Source organism: Accipiter gentilis, chromosome 3 (genome assembly GCF_929443795.1).
Source record: "Accipiter gentilis chromosome 3, bAccGen1.1, whole genome shotgun sequence".
NCBI classification, from domain to species: Eukaryota; Metazoa; Chordata; class Aves; order Accipitriformes; family Accipitridae; genus Astur; species Astur gentilis.
This window is the reverse complement of record NC_064882.1, coordinates 16,647,373-16,670,718: the sequence shown is the minus strand read 5'-3', so window position 1 is coordinate 16,670,718 and position 23,346 is coordinate 16,647,373. Positions and strand designations below refer to the sequence as shown.

The following is a 23,346-nucleotide window of genomic DNA, read 5'->3' as shown; positions in this document are numbered from 1 at the left end:
AAGAACTTTGTAGGAATGAGACCTTTATATACAAACACACACAGGTAGCAGCAGTGCAGTTTCCTAGAACAATCACCTAATTATGTGCCAGCACAATACTAGTCGAATTACCCATAAAGATTAGAAGAGAGACTCCATTCTCTGTATAAAGGCTTCTTGCCAAGGCTGCTATTTCCACCCACTGTAGTGTATTTTTGACATGTGGACACCAGTTCATTAAGGTCAATGATTCATTTTACATAGTTCAGTAAACAGCCGTCTTAATGAAAATTTTTTGGCTGATAGTCCATTATAGCTGGCATAATAAACAGCTGACTAAAGTATTCCAATGTTAAGTGAACAATGATAAAAGCGTCTATTAAGGGTATGCAGCTATGCCAAATACAATCATATATAATCAGCTGCACCAGAAAAGCTTGTCGACACATTGGAGAATATCGTCAGTCAGATGATGCATCTGCTACAAGTGGCAGCTGTTGTGCTCTGGAGTGTAGACAATTAGACATGAATATAGTCCTTGGGCTATTTGCAGCACTCAATCAAGCATGGTATTAGCTGACACCTGTTAAGCTGTAATCCCTATATTTTTGATACCTACCCATCACAATTATTGAAAATACAATTTAAGATATCTAAAGACATGAGATTTCAGAAATAATGGTGAGCATAACAGCAATACCACATGTCTTTCTGAACTTCATTTTAGGAGAAACTCTTTAACTAGTTCACAGTCAGGCTAAATAAAATTATAAGCCTCTTACCAAAGTCATAAATGCCAAGTACCAAATGTATTTACATGTAATGAACTATGTGCTACAGTGTAAATTTTTATATGTAATTACTGAAGTAGGAATCAGTAATATTGCAAATAAGGGCACATACATTTTGTGGAGAAGAAATATCAACTATGTAAACAGAGAATCAGAGAAAAAAATCTGTGTGTAAGGTTACAAAGAAATTGAGCATAAATCTTTGCCTTTGGCATAAATACTTATGCATGCAGTGAGTTTATTATTGGATTTTGCTTTATTTGGCTAGCTCTGGATTTTGCTTCATATCACTAGATCTGGTGATAGTTTTGATTGGATTACTACCCCCCTGATTTTCTCTGAGCAACAAGTAGTGAGGAAATAATCTAGGGGTTTATCAAATTATTTTTTATATATATATATATATATAAATAAAAGAAAAATGGACTACTGTAGATGTCCTTTAAGAACACCAATAACAAGAAGTTATTTAAAAAGTCTTCCCTAATAAAGTCTTCCTCAATCTAGAAAAATAACATGCCAAAACAAGTCAGGATAAATTATGAAAGCATATCTGAATGCTAGGGCCTTGTATATCATACTCAAATTCTTAAGTTCTTGAGGTTTGTTCATCATTGACTGAAAACAAACAATGGTGTTAGTTCTCATATAAAGTGATAAGGAAGACATGGATAAAGAACATAAGTACTCTTAAAAATCATGACAAAAAAATTTCTGACCAGTTCTCCTCCTCCCCCCCCCCCCCCCCCCCTTTTTGAGAGCTATTCTTGCCAAGCATGAAAAAGAAAGAAGAACTTTTGCATAAAATCTAGTCACATAGGATATTAAAAACATGTCTCCCAAGGTACTATAAACATGTAATACCTTACTTAATAACTGTAAGAGCTGTTAATTTGCTAATTGAAAAGTCACTATCCCTTGTTTTTCTATTTTTCAAGCACAATGTGAGGTATCAGTTGACACTCCTAGAAAAACAATGTTCTTCCCTTTAAAGCTTGTGATGCTTCTGAAGATTTTTTTTTTTAGCTTCATCTAGTTTTCTTGAGTTTTTTAAAAGATAATGCAGAATAGCTCTTAAAACTGAATCTAAGGCATTAAAAAGAAAGTTGGTCTTAACCACTGCATGTTATTTTAGTTCTCTGAAATTGGGTAAAGCTCATAGTATAGGTAGTACAAAGTCATTTACTGGTGTTTATATTGGTGACTTATCTGTTAACCTTGTAAGCAGTCTCATAAGACTTACTGAAGATTGTCACCTACCAGCAGTTAAAGGCTTACATAATTCTTCATAAGACTTGAACCTTAATAAAATGCTACGAGAGGGCAAAGTACTTATGATGGTCGCCAGTAATGGAAAAACAAACTTTTGAAAATGGCTTAGTTTTTTCCATGCAGAAAACACTAAACAATGTATTGCAATGATTTACGATGACTAGACTTCCAACAGAAATTCAACTTTGAAAAAAAAATACATTTTTTTGAAGAAAAATGGGCAGAGGTGTTTTTTTTTTTCTCAGCTAGAATGTGTAACACTGTAGACTGCTGCACACAGGTATTCAGCTCTCTGGAGAGCTCTCACCTTGAGAGGGCACCAGTCACAAGGCACCTGCGGGTAGACAATTCCCTTCCCTCCAATGGTACTTACCACACTGCTCCACAAGTAACACAGATGGCACGAAGCACGCTATGATGCAGAGCACAACAACAGCCTCAGAAGTCAGCAGTAAATCAGCACAGAGCTAGGACTGGAGATGTGATGAGGAACTAGAGCCAAATCCAGTCAGGAAGGCAGAAGCCTAGCAGGAGGAAGAAGTCACCAGCTGCTGTAACTCCAAGCACTGATTACCAAACAAGCAGCCAGCAGGACCTTCTAAGGTCTTATATAGCCCTTTAAGTACCTTTTGACCATTATAGGATTGGTTGGAGAAGAAGATAAGCTAGACTGATAAGAGTTGGAAACCTTTGTTGGTGAGATGCTGGATTAGTCAGGGAGAGAAACCTTCCACAAGATTGATGGGGCTGGAAACCACGCTGCATCAACCAGAATATGAATATTTAGTCAGGCACTTGGAAAGTGAAAAATTCAGCGAGCTGCCCAAAATACAGAATTTCCTCTAATATTTCCTAAGTGTCCCTCAATATTCTCCCAATGTAATGTTTTTTTTTTTTAAACTCCCATTTCCCTTGCAACAAAAAAAAATCTTTTGTGCCTTAACTTACTGAATGTTCAGAGAGCAATATAATTTATATGTCAGCTGAATATATGTGACAACTCTTATGGCAATAAACACTTTAGGAATATGAAGATAAGCAAACTAAAAGTATAAAAATAATTACTAGGAGAGGAGGAACTATGACCAGAAGTTACTTAGAGCCAGATTCTGCTGAACAATAAAATAGTCAAACAAAACTAAAAATGCTTCAGCGGTGCATTTTTAAAACAGGTTTGAAAAAGGAGAGCAAAAGATCTAAACGATAGTTTAGGACCATTTTTCTAGCTTTCTAGCAAAACTTGATTCGTGTTCTTTGGGAGGTGTGGTTACAGGCATCTGTAGAACCTCTGGGACCTTGGAGCGTGCATGACCCTTTTTGTCAGGAGAGATGAACAATGCCAGAGGAACAAGTGTACCCTCTGCAGCAACACTTTGAGAGTAATAGATTTAAAAAACCCTCAGCAGTCCTATTAAGACTGCACTTTAATCGAAATGGAGCCAGTTTGCTGGCACTGAAAATTAAAAAGGTTTTAAAGGAGTATTTATGCTAGCAGCTGGGTGAAAGCCAAGAGGAACATAAGAGCACCTGGTTCAGACTGATGTGTCCCCTGAGAGGATGTGGTTAATGTTCAACATGTCTCTGAAAGGCCAGGAGGGAACAAACATCACAATCACAACAAATAGACTAGACAAACCAGACTCCTAGCCAGGCTGGCTGACTGGCATGTGCAATGTCAAACAGTGAAGCTAGGGCAAAATTTACAAGTGCTTCTGTGCCAGGACTACAAGCCTAATGCAGAGGACACTGATGGCACTGGGGATATTTCCACACTCAATGTATTTTCTGCAGCAGATCCGTTGAAGGGGCTAGATCACTGGAGAATACATGTAGAAGAAGTACCAGACCAAATAAATAAGGTGTTAGTAAGCGACCAGGACTGGATGGGATTTATCTTAAGAGTTCTGGAGCATTATAAGAAGAAACTGAAGAGAAGACTGGGACTTTTCAATTTGAAGAGCCATTGGAAAAGGCTGAAGGGGTTGTGTTTAACATTTACAGTGGTGGATAAGTGGTTGCAGAGCTATTATTCATCAAATAGTTGCATCAGGAGAAGTTCAGGCTTGACATTAGGAAACATTTCTTTACTGAGAAGTTAGTCAAACACTTGAAGGGACTTCCTAGAGAGGTGGTCAATGCCCCAAGCCTGTCAGTGTTTAAGAGGCATTTGGACAATGCCCTTAATAACATGATTTAACTTTTGGTCAACTCTGAAGTGGTCAGGCAGTCGGACTAGATGATTGTTGTAGTTCCCTTCCAACTGAAATAGGCTAGTCTATTCTATTCTAAATCCCACAATATCAGATCTAGCGGCACTCAGTGAAATTATTTGAAGATCAGTTTAACTCAGATGAAAGAAAGCTCTTATTTGAGCAGCAGGTGATGACCATTTGGAACTTGCTGCCACAAGAAACAGCTGTGTCAGCAGCTTTGAAAAAAGATTACAGAAACTCAGGAACAACAGATCCATAAATCAATACCAAAGGTACGAGGTGGGGAATACAACTGTGGGTACTAGGGGACTCTGTGGCAAAGGGGCTCTGTAAATTGACCAGACTCTCATGCTGTCCCTAAATACCATTCCCTTCTGCCACTGCCAGAAATTGGTCTGACCTAGACTTGGACATTGGCTGGGCTAAGTACATTGATTGGATGTTTTCTCCAGAGTCCACAGAAGTCCAATGGGAAGGCTAACAGGAAAACTATGCAGAGTGATATCTAAGGTGTTTTATTCAGAGGGTGATTGGGATAATTTGATTTTGAATTATGACAAGATTTTTAAACTTGGCTGATAAAACGAAGCATTACTTCCACCTGTTATTTTATTAAACTTGAGAAGACAAAGCCATTAACGTGGACAACTTTCACAATATTAGTATCTGCCACAGACAGTTACAGAAAGAGTCCTAAGGAGTTTTAAGACTAATGGGCAGAAAAAGAGAAGGCATGAGCAGAGTAATGATCGTGATTGAAAACACACAACTAAAATTTTTTTTCAGAAAATTATTCTCCCCAGAGTGCAGCTGACAGATAGAGTAGTCAATTCTTACACAGCTGATAGCCAGATCTTCCCGTACAAAATCTTATATTATGGAGCTGACATTTTCATGGGGGCAAGACTGTGAAACCTGTTATTTACTTCCTCTTCTCCCTTCTACCATACCATGATTACTGATTATTGCAGGTGTGAAGAAAACTCCATCCTCCATTTGTCAGAGATCTTCTGTTTCCCATGATAATAAATAGGGCAGTCATGCAGCTCAGTAGCTTGTTACAATTTACAAACTAATTTCTTGTTTGTTTTTTAAATCCCTCTCCAAGACTCCAGTGTTGTGGAACAGCTGGCAAGATACAGTGGCCATCTGCACTACCTTCATCTTTAGAGAATTCAAACTGATTTTCTTCAGCCTAGCATGTGGAGTTAAGGGGTGCTCATTGCCTGATGATGTGCATTCACACCATCCCATGTATCTAGGAAGACAATTTTAGTGCGAGACCAGGAGGATAAACAAACTGCAATGTGGCAGATGAACTGTGGCATCAAGCTGCTTTTGCCCCTTATGAGTGGGGTAAAGGTTTTATCAGTGTTTCAAGGCTTCATATACAGATAATTTCTAGAGCTGTACATGTGAAATAGCCCAATGCCACAGATTCGCTTTGATGATTGATGGCACTTATCCTTGAAGACACAATAGACTATGCTCATACAAAATCAGCAGGGCTTTTTTGGACTTGCACAAAACACTTTCAACATAATAGATGCTGATATAATTCAAATCAGAAGTAAAAATGAGTACGATGCAGACAGGCAGTCACACACAGATCTGAAAAGGGAAATATTGATTAACGTATCTTCTCAAGAGTGGCTTTACTCAACTAAACTAAGCAAAAGTGAAGCACTATGGAATACTCAAAATAGTCTTTCACCTTCATTATTTTACACTAAGTAATTTTTACACCTGCAGTGTATTAACTTACTGTGCTTGATTTACGAAGACCCATCCAGCAAAATATTTATCATGATCTTAACTTCAAACTTCAGAAGTTCCATTAACTCTACTGGAATGACTCACATACTTGTAGTTAAACACATATTCAGAGCTTTGAAGGAGCTTAATCTGAACGTTAAGTGTAGTGACAAAACTGTTCAAGGTAAATAAATCCAAAGGATAAGATGATACACATTAAATAATAGAGCAAAAATATATGAACTCTGCACAAAAAAAAATGTTCCAAACATTAAAAAGTATATCCCACTCATACAAAGGATATGCGAGACAACAGAAAACAACACAAAATATGAAAAGGATTAGCACGTAGCTTAACTTATTTTTGAGATTAATTATGTTAACAGAAAAGTTCAAGAAATTGAAGGTGCACATTTCGCAGAAGTTTATACTAAAGAATTTTATTTACATTTTACTAAACAATTTTATTTACATTTATTTAAAAATTGATATAACTTAACTTGTCATACTTCACAACATGATAATACATTATTTACTTCTAAAAGGGAATAATACACCATTTAAAAATTTTTCTTTGGAATGTAGATTCTTTGACATTACAATAGTCTAACTGTAGTGATATTTGTTAGGCAAACTGTACAGCATCAAATTTAATTAAATGTTTGATTGTTAGGTTTCCTAAAAATGGATAGGAAAATTGCCTAAATCAATTGAAATTATACTGTTCTGTAAAATGTGAGACAATGTGTTTTCAATGTATTTTTCCCTTTCAGTTCTCACAAATATATGGCCATTAATAAAGTTTTGTGGTTTAAATATATAATTTAAATCTCTTAAAAAGTACATAATGTACAATAGTTAAACAAAAAGATAAAACCCACATTGTAGTAAAGCCATGCAAGATTTTGGAAACTGGAGGTAAATAAACAACTCATTTTAGGAAGAAGCTCCAGGAATCTGGTTAATCATGTGGTGACTTGCTCACAAATGTAGGCTAACATGCATGAGAAGAGACATTTATTATTACAGCACTGTAGAAAGGACTGGTATGGTGTCCTGGACTGTCCCAAAGAAAAACAGAAATACCAATAGTTTAGTATCAGAATTTTAGTAGGTCTACTGTAGTCCAGCAGTTTATGCTAGGAAACTTGAAGATGAGGTGGCAATAATCATCATAGAGAATAAATACCCTTACGTAAAATTTGGACTGCATATGATGTAATTCATGAGTAGAGATATAAATTATTTCTTTACAAGGTGATATAAGAACAGGACTCATCTGGGCTCTAAAACTGAAATGTGATGTGGGAACTCATAAATGTATTATATGCTTAAAAAAAAGCAACACAAACAGAAGTTTTCACCAGTCCAGTTCTTTAGCTGGTGGATCTACCCTTCATAACAAAAGAAAGCTGCTGCTGTTTCTGAAATGCTTGTAAGTAGTCCTGTTTTCTTATGTTTTTTTAATATGTGTATATACATTTCTTGAGTGCTGTGAAACAAATCACAGTAGAAGTCAATGCTTGCTCCCAGATGCTGTTTGAAGGAAAAAAAAAAAAAAAAAAAAAAAGAGAAATAAGAAAATACCTTACAGTCCAGACTCTTACTTCACACACACCCCCAACCCCAAAACCCCCACCAACCTATAGGCTATTCTCCTTTTCCTAACTCTTGTTCCTGCTATTTTCCATTTACACTGCTGTAGGCTAATGTAAGCCTCACCGACTCCCTTTTTCTTCCAGGACTGTCCTTTTGTATATAAAATATTCTGTCTTCTGTATAGCTTCCATAGCTTATAGGTTCCATAGCTGTGCCTCTCATCATGGCCAGAGTAGCAACAGAGGTTTTCTGATATTGTCTGTACTGTCTCTTGCTTATGCATAGTACATTTCTGGTCTTGGAAATGATTTCTGAATCAATGGTATCCTGAAGCTTTTCCTCTGCTTCCTGCACTTTGGGCATGATATATTTGACAAGGCCAGAGAGGTAAAGAGAAATTTGAACACAAAATTATTGTCTTCCCCTTTAAACTGTAAACCTCTTCTAATACCACTCTCTGTCTCTTTTTCCATTGTCTTTATTCTCTTTCCATGCTCTTTCTCTGTTTAATGTTTTGGTTGTATGCTCGCTTTCTCCCCCTGCATCTTGCTCTATCATAGCAGTAACAATTATCTTGAGCAATAACTCACTCCCTGCAGCAATGGATAACATCAGCTTTAGCAGCTGCCATCAGATTTTTCTCTCCCCTTTACACTTAAAAATAGGGATTACAGTAAGTCTAAAGATAGACCGTGCAACGAAAATCGAGCCCAAACCCCAATGGTAAGGATTCGTTTCCCTAATTTAACTCTCCTGTGGAGGAGGGAAGGGAAGCAGCATGGTCTGCATAGTCTCTTTAGAAGTGACTGGGAAGATCAGGAAAATCAAATCTATTGCTTCCAGAAACAGTGCAACTCCTCCACTGTGAGGAGAACACTGGGCTGAAATATGAACAGGCAGTGGCAGTAGACTTTTTTAACCATTTCCTTTTATGACTCATTTTGGACATCTCACAATTTGTTAATTCGGTTTTGACAAATAAGTGAAGACTGCATGATCACTTAGAGCTCTCCTTGTGTGGGAGTCAAAGTAGAACCTGTAGTTGGAACTAGGAAAAATTTTCAGAGGGAAAAATATAGTAATGTTAATGATGCATTTTAGAAATACAGTGTAAAAAGTTACAGACCATGACATGATTTTTGTACAAACTTCTAATGAACGTTTAAAGCCTAATCCAAAGACATGGAATTTGTCGGTGTTTCCTATTGTCTTTACCAGTGTTTGAATCCACCTTAGTGTGCTGGCCTATTTTCAGCTCTTTCTGCCATAAACAGAGATACATGTGCAAACAGAAAGTTCACTGTCACCTTCTATTTGAGAAGCACAATTTTTATACCTAGGTTACTGCTTTTCTCCTTTCCAATGGTGTCAAGATTCAGGAAAAGAAAGGAAAAAGAAAGTTCCATGGATATAAAGACATAAAAATGATTCCTCTCCACCTGACTTTCTGTCCATTTCTCTGAGTTACTATTAGGCCTAGGGAGAAGTTCTAGTGACTGTTTTCACTTAAAAAAAAATAAATCCATCTTTCAACTGTATTTCTACTGTGTACTGTTGCAACATGGCTGATTTGGATTTACTGCCTATGCACCACTGTCCTACCCGTTCCTATGCAGATAAAAAACCCACTGTCTGTCTGTCCAAGGTTATTGTAATGTCGTGTCTTATTCACCCTGGGGAGCATGGAGCTGGAAAGCATCCTGACTGTCGTCTCACAACATCAAACTGCTGTAGGAGATCCTCTTTGCTGACATGAGTATAGCCCCCACATCTTGTTCAGTTCCACTGTAGCGTGGGAGATACTATAGCAGTTTCTTCTTCTACTGCGATATAGATACTTTATTTCCCTTATCACCAGGGGCTCCCAATTTCCCAAAGATCACACAAAACAACAGAAAGGCATGCCATTGTAAAAGAAATCAGATTCTTAATTAACCTAGGATGAATGTCACCCATGAGCTATCGGAACAATATTCTGTTATTTGTAGGGTTTTCTGATAGTTAGATTTATAGTATTTAACATTTTAGTTCTTTTTTTTTTTCTTTCAAATTTGTAAATGTGAATAAATACATTAGTAGAGAGGGACAAATAATGAGTTCGGTAATTACTTTTCTATTTTCAAAAAATGAAAAATGTAACGAGATAGGATAGTTTGCATATTCATTTTACAGTATCTTAAATACATTCATTGAATGATAAAACTTAGGAGAAATTAAAAGTTACTAAGAAGTTTATAGTCCAAAACCTTTCACTGTTCATTCTATTAAGTCACACTAAAATTGATATTTACCTGTGTGTGTTTTCCTTCTTACATAACTTCTGTTTTCACAAAGCAAATAATCTTCCTCTTTGGTAGAAACTTCCCCTTTGATACAGTTCCAGTAAGTTACACAGGAAGGAGCCTGATAAAGAGACAGCTAAATCCTTTCCATTGTCTATTCTTTTGTTATTTGGGAAGAAAGGAGGAGGCTAAGGGGGACAACTGAAGCTCAGCTGAAGAGGTAAGAGTGGGTGGGAGTTAAGGGGGAAGATTTTATTTCACTAACCTCTGTAGTGTTTGGAACAAGAAAACTGAGTGAACATCATCTAGGAAAAAAACCAATGATGGTTTTTTTTCAGAATAGTTCTGAAAAATATAGTTAGAAATAGGTTATTGTGCTAGAACGCAGATCTCTCAGTGGTGAAGAATGACTGTACGCAAGCTTGCAAAACACCATAAAGCACAGAAAACAAAATGTCTTGCCTTCAAGAATGCTTCTGTAATGCCTAAATCCTATTCTTCACTGCACTCTAGATGATGCTGGAAGCTGAACTTCTCCCTCACAGGTCTCGCAAACAAGGAGGTATACATGTGATTAAAAGGCACCTTTATTTCTTAGGTCAAGACATGCATTAAATGAACTTGATTAAGCCAAAGGCCAAGTTTTTTAACATAAATTATTCTTAGTGCTTAAACATGTCAGAATTCGAGACACTGGAAGAGCTGGACACTCCTTAAAAAGGTCAACTGCCCTTAAAGATTTAAATTTTCCCCAAATTGAGGGAAACTTTCTAATTTCAATTTATTTATTTTTTTCTTAGGTAAGTAGGCTAGGCTTAATTGTGGTTAATTGACTCTGATCAGACCAAACAAACAATATATACTTTTACCTTGGCTCTTCTGAAACTTTCCCTGGTCCTGGCCTATATAAGAGATGTGTTGGTTAAAGATCAAATAACACCTTCGAATTCAAACAACTTAATCTGAAGGTCAGTTCAAAGTTTCAGAGGAGACCCTGTTTTATGCAGAGAGCTTGTATTAAATTTTAGTCTCAGTATGGACTGTGTTGAATCAACACAATATTTATGGTGGATTTGTTTTCACTATAACTTCTCTTTATCTTTTGGTGTCATTAGGTTTTCCCAGACGGGACTAGTCCAAGCCTGAATAAAATGGCTACAAGTAATTTTTCTTGCTGTATCAGCTATCATGTTTTAGTCACTTGCAACTCAGCAGGACCTACATTTCTGGTAGTCCTATACAACTGTTGCTCTTGTACAGAAATTATGATTTTTTTTTTCGGCATTATGCAGCTAGTTGCTCTCTGGCTACTGTGGATATTGCTGAAATCGCAGCATGGCATCAAGGAGCTCAGTGCAAACAAACCACCCAAATGCTCACCCTGCTTTTTGCTAGAGCTCTCTGCAAGCCTGTGCTGTTAGCAGAACTGACGCTACCCAATTTAAACATAGATTTGTTTGCATTGATGACATCACCACAAGACCTTTTACATGACTGTGAAATTGTCAGGTGGCTTGTAAACTGGTGCAGTTTAAACACAAACATACAGTTTATGCTTATTCTGGCAAGGTACAAAGGAACTTGAGTTGTGTAATATCCTTTTACAGTAGATGAGATGCAGCACTCTAATTTTAACTTTACTAATGCTGATGTAGAAATAAAACCTATACCTCTTTAAAATTGGGTTTTCTTAACATAAGTACTGCATTTAAATGCAGCGTCTGTTGTTTTCAAAAACATTTTTGAAATAAAACTCTGGTATACTGTGTATGAGGACAAAAAATTGGAAAACAGATTAAACTATTACCACACAACTAACGTAGACAGAAGTAAGGAAATGCATACTAACAAAAAAAATCTATCAAATAAAAATATACAGAAAAAACTAAAAATTTCTCATCAGTTATCTTACATCTTCCTCTCACCCTTAGAAAGTTTCCCACTTGATTATTCTTGAAATAAGTTCTGATATGTTTCCTATTTTATGTATCACATTTATTTATGGTTATATAGTAGCACCAGATGAAAAGGCTGAGACCAAATGAAAGAAGATTTCAAACCGACTGTGTTAATTACATGCTGTAACAGTTCTAGCTTTCCAAGAAAAAGCAATTTCCAACTTCCAAAACCTTGCTATTATTTTCATAAAGCAAAAAATCCAAGGAAAATAAAATAAAAAAAGCTAAAAGTTTCAGTGTACTGCTTTTGAATAATGTTATCTACAATTATAAGACAGTCCATTAAATAGAAAAAAGATTTGTTTTACATAAAGCAAGAGAGTACAAAAGCACAGCTTTTGTAATTTTGGTAATATTGCAGTTTTACAAACATATTGCATAGTATGTGTAAGAAAATAGTTCCCATCTTGCTTATATATTTATATACACAAGAAAAATCTTTAACATGAAGGTTGTTACAAAACAAAAATGGTTAGCAGACCTTTACTGAGTACTGATTGAAACAATATGACACTCAAACTTCAATCCAACTTACATATGCATTACAGTGAATCAGCTGATAACAATTCCATAGTCTAATGTTTAGGGTTTTTTTATATTTTTTTTTATTATTTTATTTAGACAATGATTTAGAATCTTAAAAAAACCACCAAAAACAAACATTAAACAAACCACGGTGTTAACAACTGAATATCTTAAACATCCTTCATTAAATCCTTCTAGACATTTATGGCTGTATCTTCAATCCAGACTTAGTCCTCTGCATCTAAAATGGTTTGAAGTCAATTCTGTTATCCAGTCAAGCCACTGTTTTGCAAGCAAAACAGTATAAATTCAGTTGAAACAAGCAATGTCTTGGCACATTGTGGAATACATACTCTTTCATTTTCTTAGGAACACTGAAAGATCCTCATATGCATGAACAGTAATGTAATTGCACCACACTGACAAAAAATTTAAACCCTGGAAAAAAGTGAACAATCTACAGCTCAAAATGCTGCACAATTCTAAACTATGTTACAATTTCATGTTGTAATTACAACTTGTCATCTCTTCATTCCAACAGAATTAGTAGAAGCAGCAGTGTCATAGTGTTAGATATAATAGAAGTGTCAGTCTTTGGTCTTATCACTTAACCAATGAATGAACTGCAATACAAAACCATACAGCTAACAGTGCTCAGAGAGGTTGGCTGATGCTTTTATTTTTCTTTTTTTAAACAAGAAAGAGACAGTATCCTATGATATCATGACACAGATATTTTTACAGAAGATAAAACTATCATATATATTAAATACATGTAGCTAATAAGGTCTTTTCATATATTTCATTGTTGTCATAAGGATAGTCCTGAAGAAGTCAAACAGCTGCAATACCATCTTAGTGGCTCCCATACAAACATTCTAGTACAAAAAGAAGCTTTATTTGATACATGTATTCATATACTATAAAAAACCTCCGATGAACATTTTAGCCACTGTTGGTTTTTTTAAATAAATTGCTCTAATATTAATGCTTAAAAATATCCTAAGGTCTTCAATCTTTCCCTACAATTGTCACAACAGAGTGATTTGTTAATGGGAAGCTCTTGCCTTAACCAGAATAAGAAATGACCTCTCATTTCTAAAATACACAATCAAAATATTCAGTCAGATAAGCATTCTACCTAGAGAAACATTAGCTGGGGCTTAATCATAACCTGAATGTTAGGTATTATAAATGGCCAACAAAGACTGAAATAACTTGGAAACAGAGCCAGGAATCTATGAAGAAGGTGACAAAAAGAATCTGGAACTTCCCTATGGCTTTGCACACAATGACCTCAGCATTATAAACCAGCACTGCAATAGCACAGATATAGCTCCATGTTTTAATATTATATTTGTGCTGAGATATTCTATTTTCCTTCCATCTGAAATGACATTGTGGGATTATGCCATTTTTCTGATATTTTTGGGGTGTACTATAAGTGGAAGCACTCACTAGTGAGGTTTATGCTAATGCCAGCTCCAAACTTCCAAAACCACTGGGTCTGTTTCTCCTTCCACTCTGTAATAATGACTCTGCTTACAGCTTATTGGTGTTTTAATTTTTTAGTTTTTGAAATGCGCTGAAATCACTTTTCTAATACTCTCTGAAATCACATGGGCTAGAAACATTCTTTAAAATGGAAATTGAGATTTTCCCCTTCTTTCAGTTTTCAATGGATTTAAAGTAAACCATTAAGACATTATTAAGACATTATGAGAACTCGTTATGCTATCTCACAGCTTGCTGAAGAGAACCTATAGAGAGCATAGGTTGCTCTCAAATACACTCTACTTCAGACTGAAGGGACTCCAAGCAAGAAAATCCTGACAGTGCAGAGATATGTGGACTTACTGGCTTGGTTTTTTTGAGTCCAATGTGCCATCCACACTTCTGCCCTGAGTTTTCTTCATACAAAGTGGTAAATTATTCCAGCTTTGCCTTTAAAACGAAGCTAGTAACAAAAGATTTTTTTTTCTACCTGCCCATTCCCACCCAAGTTTGCGTAAAATTTATAAAGGTTGGGTCCTTCCATCCAGTGGGCAGAAACATTTTTTGTACGTATTACAGGTAAGTAATCACATAAGGTGAAGAGCAAACAAATAAGAAATTCTCAGTGGAATATTCATGACAAAGTATTTACAAGCCATCCTGTGGTTTTATTTGAAGAGAAAAAAAAAAGATCCTAGTGTACTTGTGTGGAATTTGTAAGAAGCCACAATTTAATTCACCAAATAGATTAGTCACTATAATCTATTTGTCCATCTTTTAAGCAACAAGTGCATGTAGGTGTGCACAGATAATGAATATGTATAGATGTGTGCTCATACAGATCTATATACTTTTCCTCCTGAAATACTATTTATCCACATGACTTTCACACTACCATTCAATTACTTGTGTGCATAAGAAAAAGACATCTATTTCCCTACAGTTTTAAGGGTAGATTGTACAGCTATACTTGATAATGTTTTATTATCACCTTCTTTGTCATTTTCATCTCTTTCTATCCCTCCGACCAAAAATCCTCAGGCTTCTAATACATTTTTCTTGCAATATTTTCTAATATATTTTCTTTCTAAGTGAAAGAATAAAATTCTCAAAGAAATAACAAGTCAGCTGTTAACAGCCTTCTTTTGAAGAGAGAAAATAATCAATTTAAAATCTTCATTTAAATGGTAGAAATATAGAATTCTTGCTATGGGGTGAAATTCACACCTCTGAAGAGTGCCAATGGAAAGGCAAGCACCAGTCAAGCCGTGGACACGTCTTGTGCTGGTCTTCTGCATAGGAGTGAATTTCACCTGAAGTGAAAACAAAATCAGCCTTAAAAGGTGGTAATAAAATACAAAGGTAATCACAGTATTAGTTTGCTCATTTTCATTTATTTTTTCTGAGAAAGAAAAACACTGTGTAGAAATACCCACCTTGCACTGTCTGCCCTGACTTTAGAGTTACCTTGCAAAAGCCGTCATTTTATTGGTGATCTTACATTCAGAAGCCTCTAAAGCTACATGCTAGGTGATGTAATTTAAAGGATAGAATTAAAAAGCACACTTACCTCATGTAATCAAGCCATCTTCCACAATAGGAAACATTTTTATACTGTTTTACATTCCTGGGTTCTGCAAGTTTCAAGATATTCTTGTTAATCAAAGTTGTGATAAATTTACTAGCAGCATACCAAAGCATTTTTTTTTTGCAAGATTTCAATTACCAACCAAGCCAAACAAGTAAGAACATTGATACAAGAAAGAAATCCCATATCAAACTCATCAAAAAAGGAAGTCAGTAGTGAGATCCGGGTGCAAATGGGGGCTGCATAATTTAAACATAGACCTGGTAAAGTCAATGTAATATCAATGTACTTTTTAACATTGAATGTAATTTGTGTTTATATATATAATACTATTACTTTGAAAACTTTAGCAGCAGATGGTAAACAAAAGAGAATAATAAATGTGAATGTCATACCAGTTGTTAGTGCATTGCTTCTCAGCGTTACACATTACGTTAGTACTAACGTTTGTACTGTGTTCAAATGGCAGCAGTTAGACGTAGCTAGAAAACGGACAAGATGTACCTTTGAAGATTTTCTCTTGTTTTTGCTTTTGCCAATCATAAATACCTTGTGAAGAGCAATACACTGATCAACAAACATATCGTCATATCGTAGTTCCCTCTTTACCCTGTTCTTCTTTTCCAGAAACTGTGTGTTCTACTTAAAGCAATTGCTTTACATGCAGTAGCCATAAAAATACTATATAAGGCCATTCAGATGTGACAAACAAGAGCAGACGTCTTTTTAACTTTGAAAGGTAATATTGCTGAGCACTTCCAAAATTTACCTACCTAGTGTACAAAACCCTAGACTTAGTAGACAAAGAGTAACAACACACTTTTAAAGAAACCAAACTCAGGGAGGGATTCTGTCTCTTTTTGTGTTAAAAACCATTTACTGAATTTAATTGTTTAGTAAAGCAAGCATCACACAATGCTTCGAAATTTTAAAATTCAGGGATAAAAGTTTACATCCAAAAAGATGAATGGAAAATTGTGCTTTCAGACAGTGAAGTTATTTATCATACAGGGGGAACCAATTCATCTCACCATCAGATTCTGGGCAAATTTGTTTATGTACTGTATATATATATGTGCAGTTCATATCCAGGTCCTGCAAAAATCTAAAACTATGTGCTTCACTTCATGTAGCAAAGGCACCTGTGTTATTCTCCCTTTTGGACAAAAGGTGGTATTTTGTTCCAGGTTTCCTGATGAAGAATACATTGATTTCTGAATATCTCACTCCCATCTCTATGTTGAGTGGCAACACAAACCACAAGAGAAGGCAGCGCTGTATTCCTGCTTACACTGGAAGAAGTTGCTCTGCAGGCCGTTTGAAGCGTCGAACTTGTCACAAGGGAAACCGAGCAGAACTGTGAAGCAGAGGGATAGTAACAAAAGGCTATTCTGGTGTGAGGATAAATTGGAGTCATTCTAGCTCCACAAGCAGATGTTGCTACTGGATTGACATGTGGAGCCTGCTCCTGCTGGGGACAGGTAAAGTTTACCATTGGGACAGACGCAGAGCTCATAGATAGTCTGGCGAGGAGCTGAAGAGCTGGGTGAAGAGGAGGAGGAGGAGGAGGAGGAGGAGGAAAAGGAACCCACTGGTAGATTTCCCAGGCGGATTGTATCTGCATTTAAAAATATCTACAAGAGGGGGGGGGGGGGGAAAGGTGTAAGTAAATATCTTTCAGCATTGTGACATATTTTAAAGAAGTCATGAGTTTCTTCAGAAATATAAAAAAAATAGAAATATTTTATGAGAAGTATTAGACAGATTGTTAGAAATATATATTAGAAATAATAAACCTGTCAATAATTCTTGGTTTTCAACTCTGTGTAGCTGTATACCCATTAATATTAATTACTACAGTATATGCAAATACTTCACCCAACATATTTATTCAGATACAAGCAGTGTCATACAAAAACATTTGCACAATATTCTTGAATTGGTTGAATTTTCACTTATACATTTTATGATTAAAATTTATTCATTCATGGCAGTAGCATATCCTTGCTCTGGAAGAATTTGTATTTTAATAAGTGTGAAGTGATTTTAAAGCACATTCCCCAGTGTGTTCCTGTAAGCAGCTGGAAATATGTGCTGAACTGTGCTAAACTGTAGGGGCTTAACAATAGCTACATCCAGAGAATAATTAAGTAAGGGTACAGAGTCATATGCACAAAATAAAGAGCTTATTTGACCTAAATTAAGAGGAGAAAAGATTTCAGGTTCTTCTTATTAAGAAGGTCATCAAACTATTCCCATTTGTTTCTGATCATTAAATATGATTTAAAAATACTGGGTTTTTTTAAATCTTCTTCCATTGGAAATAATACGAGTCAGTATGAAACTGTAGATACCAGTAATGTTCATGAATCTGTATTGAGTTCTGCAATATTTGCACTTATGCTACATTTTCAGGGTGTTGAATAAACAATGTCATGAAATTAGGTAACTAAAGCAGGAAAACACCATGACTTCCAGTGGCACAAACAGATGAATCTCCAGCTGCTTAGAATTTCTTTTTTATTTACGGAAGGAGTAAATGAGAGACAAAGTGAGATCAGTCATCACCTCACATGCCGACTAGGAACTTCTAGAAAACAGGTAACAAATCAAAATGGCTTTAAGCCCTGCAGGTAACGGTATGAAGCTTAGGAAAAGGTGAGCTCCTTAAATACTGGCTAGTGTGTTTTACAAGGTATTGAAAATCAACTAAGCCATTTTAACACCATTATATCGCAATGTTGGCAGTACCTGTGAAGAACCTGGGGAAGTATGGCTTGTATTGCTTTTTTCTACAAGAGACAAGTATTATTTTATGATAAAATCAGCGGCATATGGCAAAAAAGCAGTGCAGAAGCACTGCTAAGCCCTGGCTGGAGAGAAGTGAAGGAGCGCAGGCTGGGAAAAAAATTAAGAAGGCTGGATAAAATCCCATACAAGGACTGATGCACAATCATGTTACCATTCACAGCGGAAGCATTGTAAATGGCTGGGATCATCAAAGGAAATACAGGCTGAAAGTAGCCCCAAACAATATAACCCCCCATCACTGAGAGTTCTCCAGCTCCTAGAGTAAGACACTGTCATCGGTGGGAATTTACACCAAGAGGGACATAAAGGGCGAATCTCAGAGGCACAGGTGACAACTGCATGACATGATGCACGTTTTAATTCACATCCTGACTGACAGAGGAATTGATTACAAAACTAAAATGCAGCAAATGATTATCTTTGTTCTGTAATTTATATGACAAAGGAATGATGTATTTACACACACATACATGCATTGCTCCTTTAAAAGTCCAGTATCATAGACCTGAAATAATTAGGAGTCAAAACCCCTGTAGAAATAATTTAGATGGAAGAAAAGTGGATGGTGTTGGGAACAATTTAATAATGTTCTGCTAGAATTACAACGGAAAAAAAAAAAAAAGATTACAAATGTAAAACATTCAGCTCAGCTAGGAGTAAATGTGAAATTAACTATAGCAAGCATAGTAAGAAAACAAAATAACAGATGGGGAAAAAAAAAAGAATTTGATAGCAAACTAGAAGCTACGAATTGGTAAAATATAGGAAGGAAACAAAGGACATAATCATCAGTCAGTGGAGTGACAGGTAATAAAAAGTACTCTTTCACTTCTCATACCAAGAATAAAAGAAATGTTAGCAAGTTAGCAAGGAAAGTTAGCAAATGGTAGCAGTGGTGGAGTTATCAGTTGTATTGCATAAAAATCCAGTAGCATTCAGCAGTGTAAGCTCTATGTAAGTATAAGTGTATCTTTTATACTGAATAGTGCTTAGCATAGTTCTGTACTTGGAGAGCAGTCAAGTATCGATGTCAGAACATGACTGTGATAAAATACTTTCCATTTCGACAGTAACTCAGCCGGATATTAAACAGAAGATAGTGATGTCATATACTTTTAATCAGCAGTTATTGATAACTTTTAACAAATAGATCTCAAAAAAAATCTGAGTAGCCTTTTGGACTTTTAATACTGATTTTCGGTAAGCCCTGTTATATTTGGAAAATGAAAGAAGATAAGAAAAAGACTATTTCTATGCCTTTGTTTAAAAGAAATGGAAACAGAAGGTATTAGAATATTATATATGTGATAATAAAAGGCATTTCAGTGTAGAAGGCATACATGTAAGAAAATCCAACAACAATACAAGATTAGCTATTTGTACTTTTGACAGAGCATGTGACCAGCCATTTTAGCAATTTGGTGATGGGGAAGGATCATGAGTAATCTGTCAATCCAAGTTAAATGGGTTCTAAAAGACATGTCTTGATTCAAACAAGAATTAACTCAGAAAAAAACCAGAGGCATATGTGTCAGAGACCAGGCTAGATTAAAATCTCTTGAACTTTATTATCTTTTCTTCTAGGAGTTCAATATTTTTATTTGTTTGTTTACATTAGCACAGCTACGCTTCTGCAGCCCCCCACTGCAGATGTTCTGCAATGTACTGCTCTAAGACTTTACTCCAGTGGACCTTACTCCAGTGTGCATTACAATACAATGTAGCTCAGTTGTTTTGCTTATTAAATTAAATGATCTTTTTAAGCATAGCTGTGCACGTTTTTCCACTGGTGCTTACAAATTTCACACTGTGATGTAGATCAATCCAGGTTTTGCTGGTGTCATAATCTTGAGCCGTAGCTATCAGATCCTGTCCAAGCATGCATCCCAGAACATCTGGTGAGCAATGTGGATACCCGGGAATAGTGTCTGAGAAAAAAAGAAGTGGCTTCTCGTGAGCGTGTATCTGCTGCGATGAGTCTAACAAGCTCTATGCCTTTGCAGAAAGCTGGGAAGGCTGTGCAATTAAAACAGACTCCTATAGCTAATCCCGGGGGAACCCCGAGATGAAGAGGATTAATAAAGATGGCTTAAAGCCAGTATTAAAATCTACTCTGTACATATGCAGTCAAGGTTATAAATAAAAGACTAAATTTCCAGATGCAACATTACTATCTATTAGTTAAGCTGCGGTCCAAATTTGTCATCACAGTAGTCCAATACGTAAGGCATTTCAGAGGAACGCAGTCCATGTTTAAAGATATACCCTCTCCCCACCTATCATCTGCTAAAAACTGAAATTCATGGCCAAAAAGTCCTCCAACATCAGTAAAACTTAAACTACTTACCCTTTTATGCCTGATGTTATGAGGTGTTTAAATAGAAGGGAAGAAGTGGCAAGACAAAATCTGAACACTATTATGTTCCCAGGGAACACTGTGGCAAAATGATAGTAGTTAATGGAAGTGCTTGTATATATGGTCTTTCTCTAATCTTTTGTGTTGTGAGAGGCACAATATAAGCCATTTAATACTTCATATACATCAAGGCCATGCAAGCCAGTCATGCTCTTTCTGAGAGTCTTACACCTCAGCAGATAAATAGGCAAGGATAAAACCAAAACTTTTAACCATTCTTGAAACACTGTAGGAGACTGATTAAGAGATTACAAAATGGAAAAAGCAGCAGCTACTCAAAGAAATGCTATTTCACAGAGAGCAGAGCATTGAGCATCATTCCCTCTAAATACTTAAGGTTTAGAAATCCTAGATCACTGCTTTGTCTTGTGCATCTCAGTGCTGAGAAAAATACATTAGCCATATAATATTTAAAAGTAGACCTGATTTCTGACTAATTAAAGTAGCAAACTGAATCAGCCTGTAGGGCATGTGATAGGAATGGAAAAATTGCACTCTTTTTAAATACATTATTTGCTAACAGAGATCTGCAAGTCATCTGCTCATCCGACAGTGTCATTAATCTGAATAGTGAGAGGGAAAGGGAGAGGAAGGCAAGCCAGAAAATATAGATTATCTACAAACCAAAGAACTAAATTGAAGTAGAGAACTTTCAGTGGGCAAGATGTAGGCATGAGGTAAAAAAGTAAAATATTCCTACAAGCCATTTCATACAGAGATATGAACCTGCCATTCATAAAAGTTCTCCACTGGGTCCTTGACTAAGTTCTCTCAAGAGAGGAAATGATAGGTTAAACTGATAAAGCCAAATGAATGAATTAGGATTTATAAACATTGAAGAATTTTCTGTATTCATGTGCGGCTTGATTAGACACATAATTCTACAGAGCTGCAAAGGCATATTTCAGGGCTAATGTAAATAAGAAAATCGCAGGAAACTGGAGGAAGGAAATGTGGAAGAAAAGAAGGAAAACTGAAAGGCTGGTGTTCATCAACCAGTATGAGGAGACATGGATTCCCCTAAGCTCTTCAGAATTAATCTGAATTATAACAATGCAAGATTTTGTCTAGTCTTCTTGCTCTTCTGTATATGCTATCAGAAGCATACATACAAAGATCATTATATAGATTGGGTCACTAAACTCAAGTATGTAATTTTCATATGCTGGTATACTTTAACATTCAAAGTGAAGATGAACTATAAGATAAATTGCAGTGCTTTAGTTCACGTGGGCCATTTGTTCTAACACTTATCTGTGGTTTCGACATTTATTTTAAAACCATTCACCTAAAGTAGTTTGCATTAAATCTGAAAGAGTTCTGAAAAAAGAAAAAAAAAAAAAAAAGTAAAATTAAAGTATTAATTTGATAGCATATATTCTGTAAAATCTAAACATATGCTGGGACAATATCTGGAACCATATCTGTCATAATGATTAATAGTGTTGAGAAACAGTTAAACAGTGAAATGAATGTGATGACTGGGTTGAAACTGAACAGAATAAATATTCAGAGAAGACAAAAAGATCTAGTACAACCTGTGTATTGAAAATGTATTCACTATAGGAGTAGGATTAATTGACCACAAGACAAATGAGATCTTTAGGCCAAACTGTGGTCTGGTGTGGTGAATGTTCTCTTTCTAAAGATTATACCTGATATACCTGGACAGAATCACCCTGGCAAGTTTCTTCTTTTGTTAACATTGCTCCCATTACCACCTCTATGTTATGCCTGGAACTACTGACAGCTGAAAGAGATTTGAAAACTAACATATATATATGTTAAATATAACATTGTACCTTAGTGAAGTGTACAGTTCCTGCTCAAATGGAAGAATTTATGTTTTGACTCTTCAGGACTGAAGTGTTTATGAGAGTCATGTTTCATTTTGAGTACACATTTTTGTAAATTTATGTTAAATAAACATAAGCATATATTGTAACTGCTGACTTATAACCCCAGTGCAGTTTATATGGGTGACTATTGAAGCAAAAACTTTCTGGTGTATTTATTCTTTCTATTAAGGAAGTGGTTAGTCTACCAAGTACAAAAACTAATTAATCAATTAACATTCATATCAGAACTAGATTAAAATGTGATATTAATGGAAAAATATTTTATTTATATAATAAATTATTCATTGTCACTTCTTTTTCTCTTTCTAATAAAATGGCTTATGGTGTTGGTCTTCAGCCCATGAATAAACAATTAAAAAATGGGTGATGTCAGTTAAAACACTTTGCTTTTGTGGTTTGGGAACACTGTATTTTAGTTGTAGTCTTCTAGATAAAAGTGTTCTTTATTACAAATTAACGTACACATTGATAATTGTTTTAAATTGAAAATGAAAGGTTTTGTTTAAAAGTAACATGGTATTTCAATAATTTTAAACATTTGTTAAAACATCTTAATAGAATTCTTAAAACCAGTAATTAAAAAAAGTACAGAAAAATTTTCCTTAATTTCCACTAATCTCTTTCCTCCCAGACAACAGTAACAAGTCAACTGGTTAATACCATGAAAAAAGGCTGTGAAAACAAAATGCACCACACATTTGTTAGACAATTTTTGGTGACTGAACAGTGGATCTTTGAGCTCTAGAGACTGCCATTGTTTATTTTTTATTGAACTCACTTCATCCATATCAAACATTTTTTTTC

The 23,346-nt window shown here is 35.6% G+C and overlaps 1 protein-coding gene across 1 annotated transcript in view; it reads right to left on the bottom strand.

Moving 5' to 3' along the window:
- Window positions 1–16,874: 16,874 nt before the first annotated feature.
- Window positions 16,875–23,346, bottom strand: part of SGCZ (sarcoglycan zeta) — a 240,196-nt gene continuing 233,724 nt past the window's right edge. Inside the window, exon 8 of the mRNA XM_049790941.1 lies at window positions 16,875–17,090. Coding sequence (XP_049646898.1) covers window positions 16,875–17,090 — 216 coding nt within the window. The remainder of the gene's footprint in view (window positions 17,091–23,346) is intronic.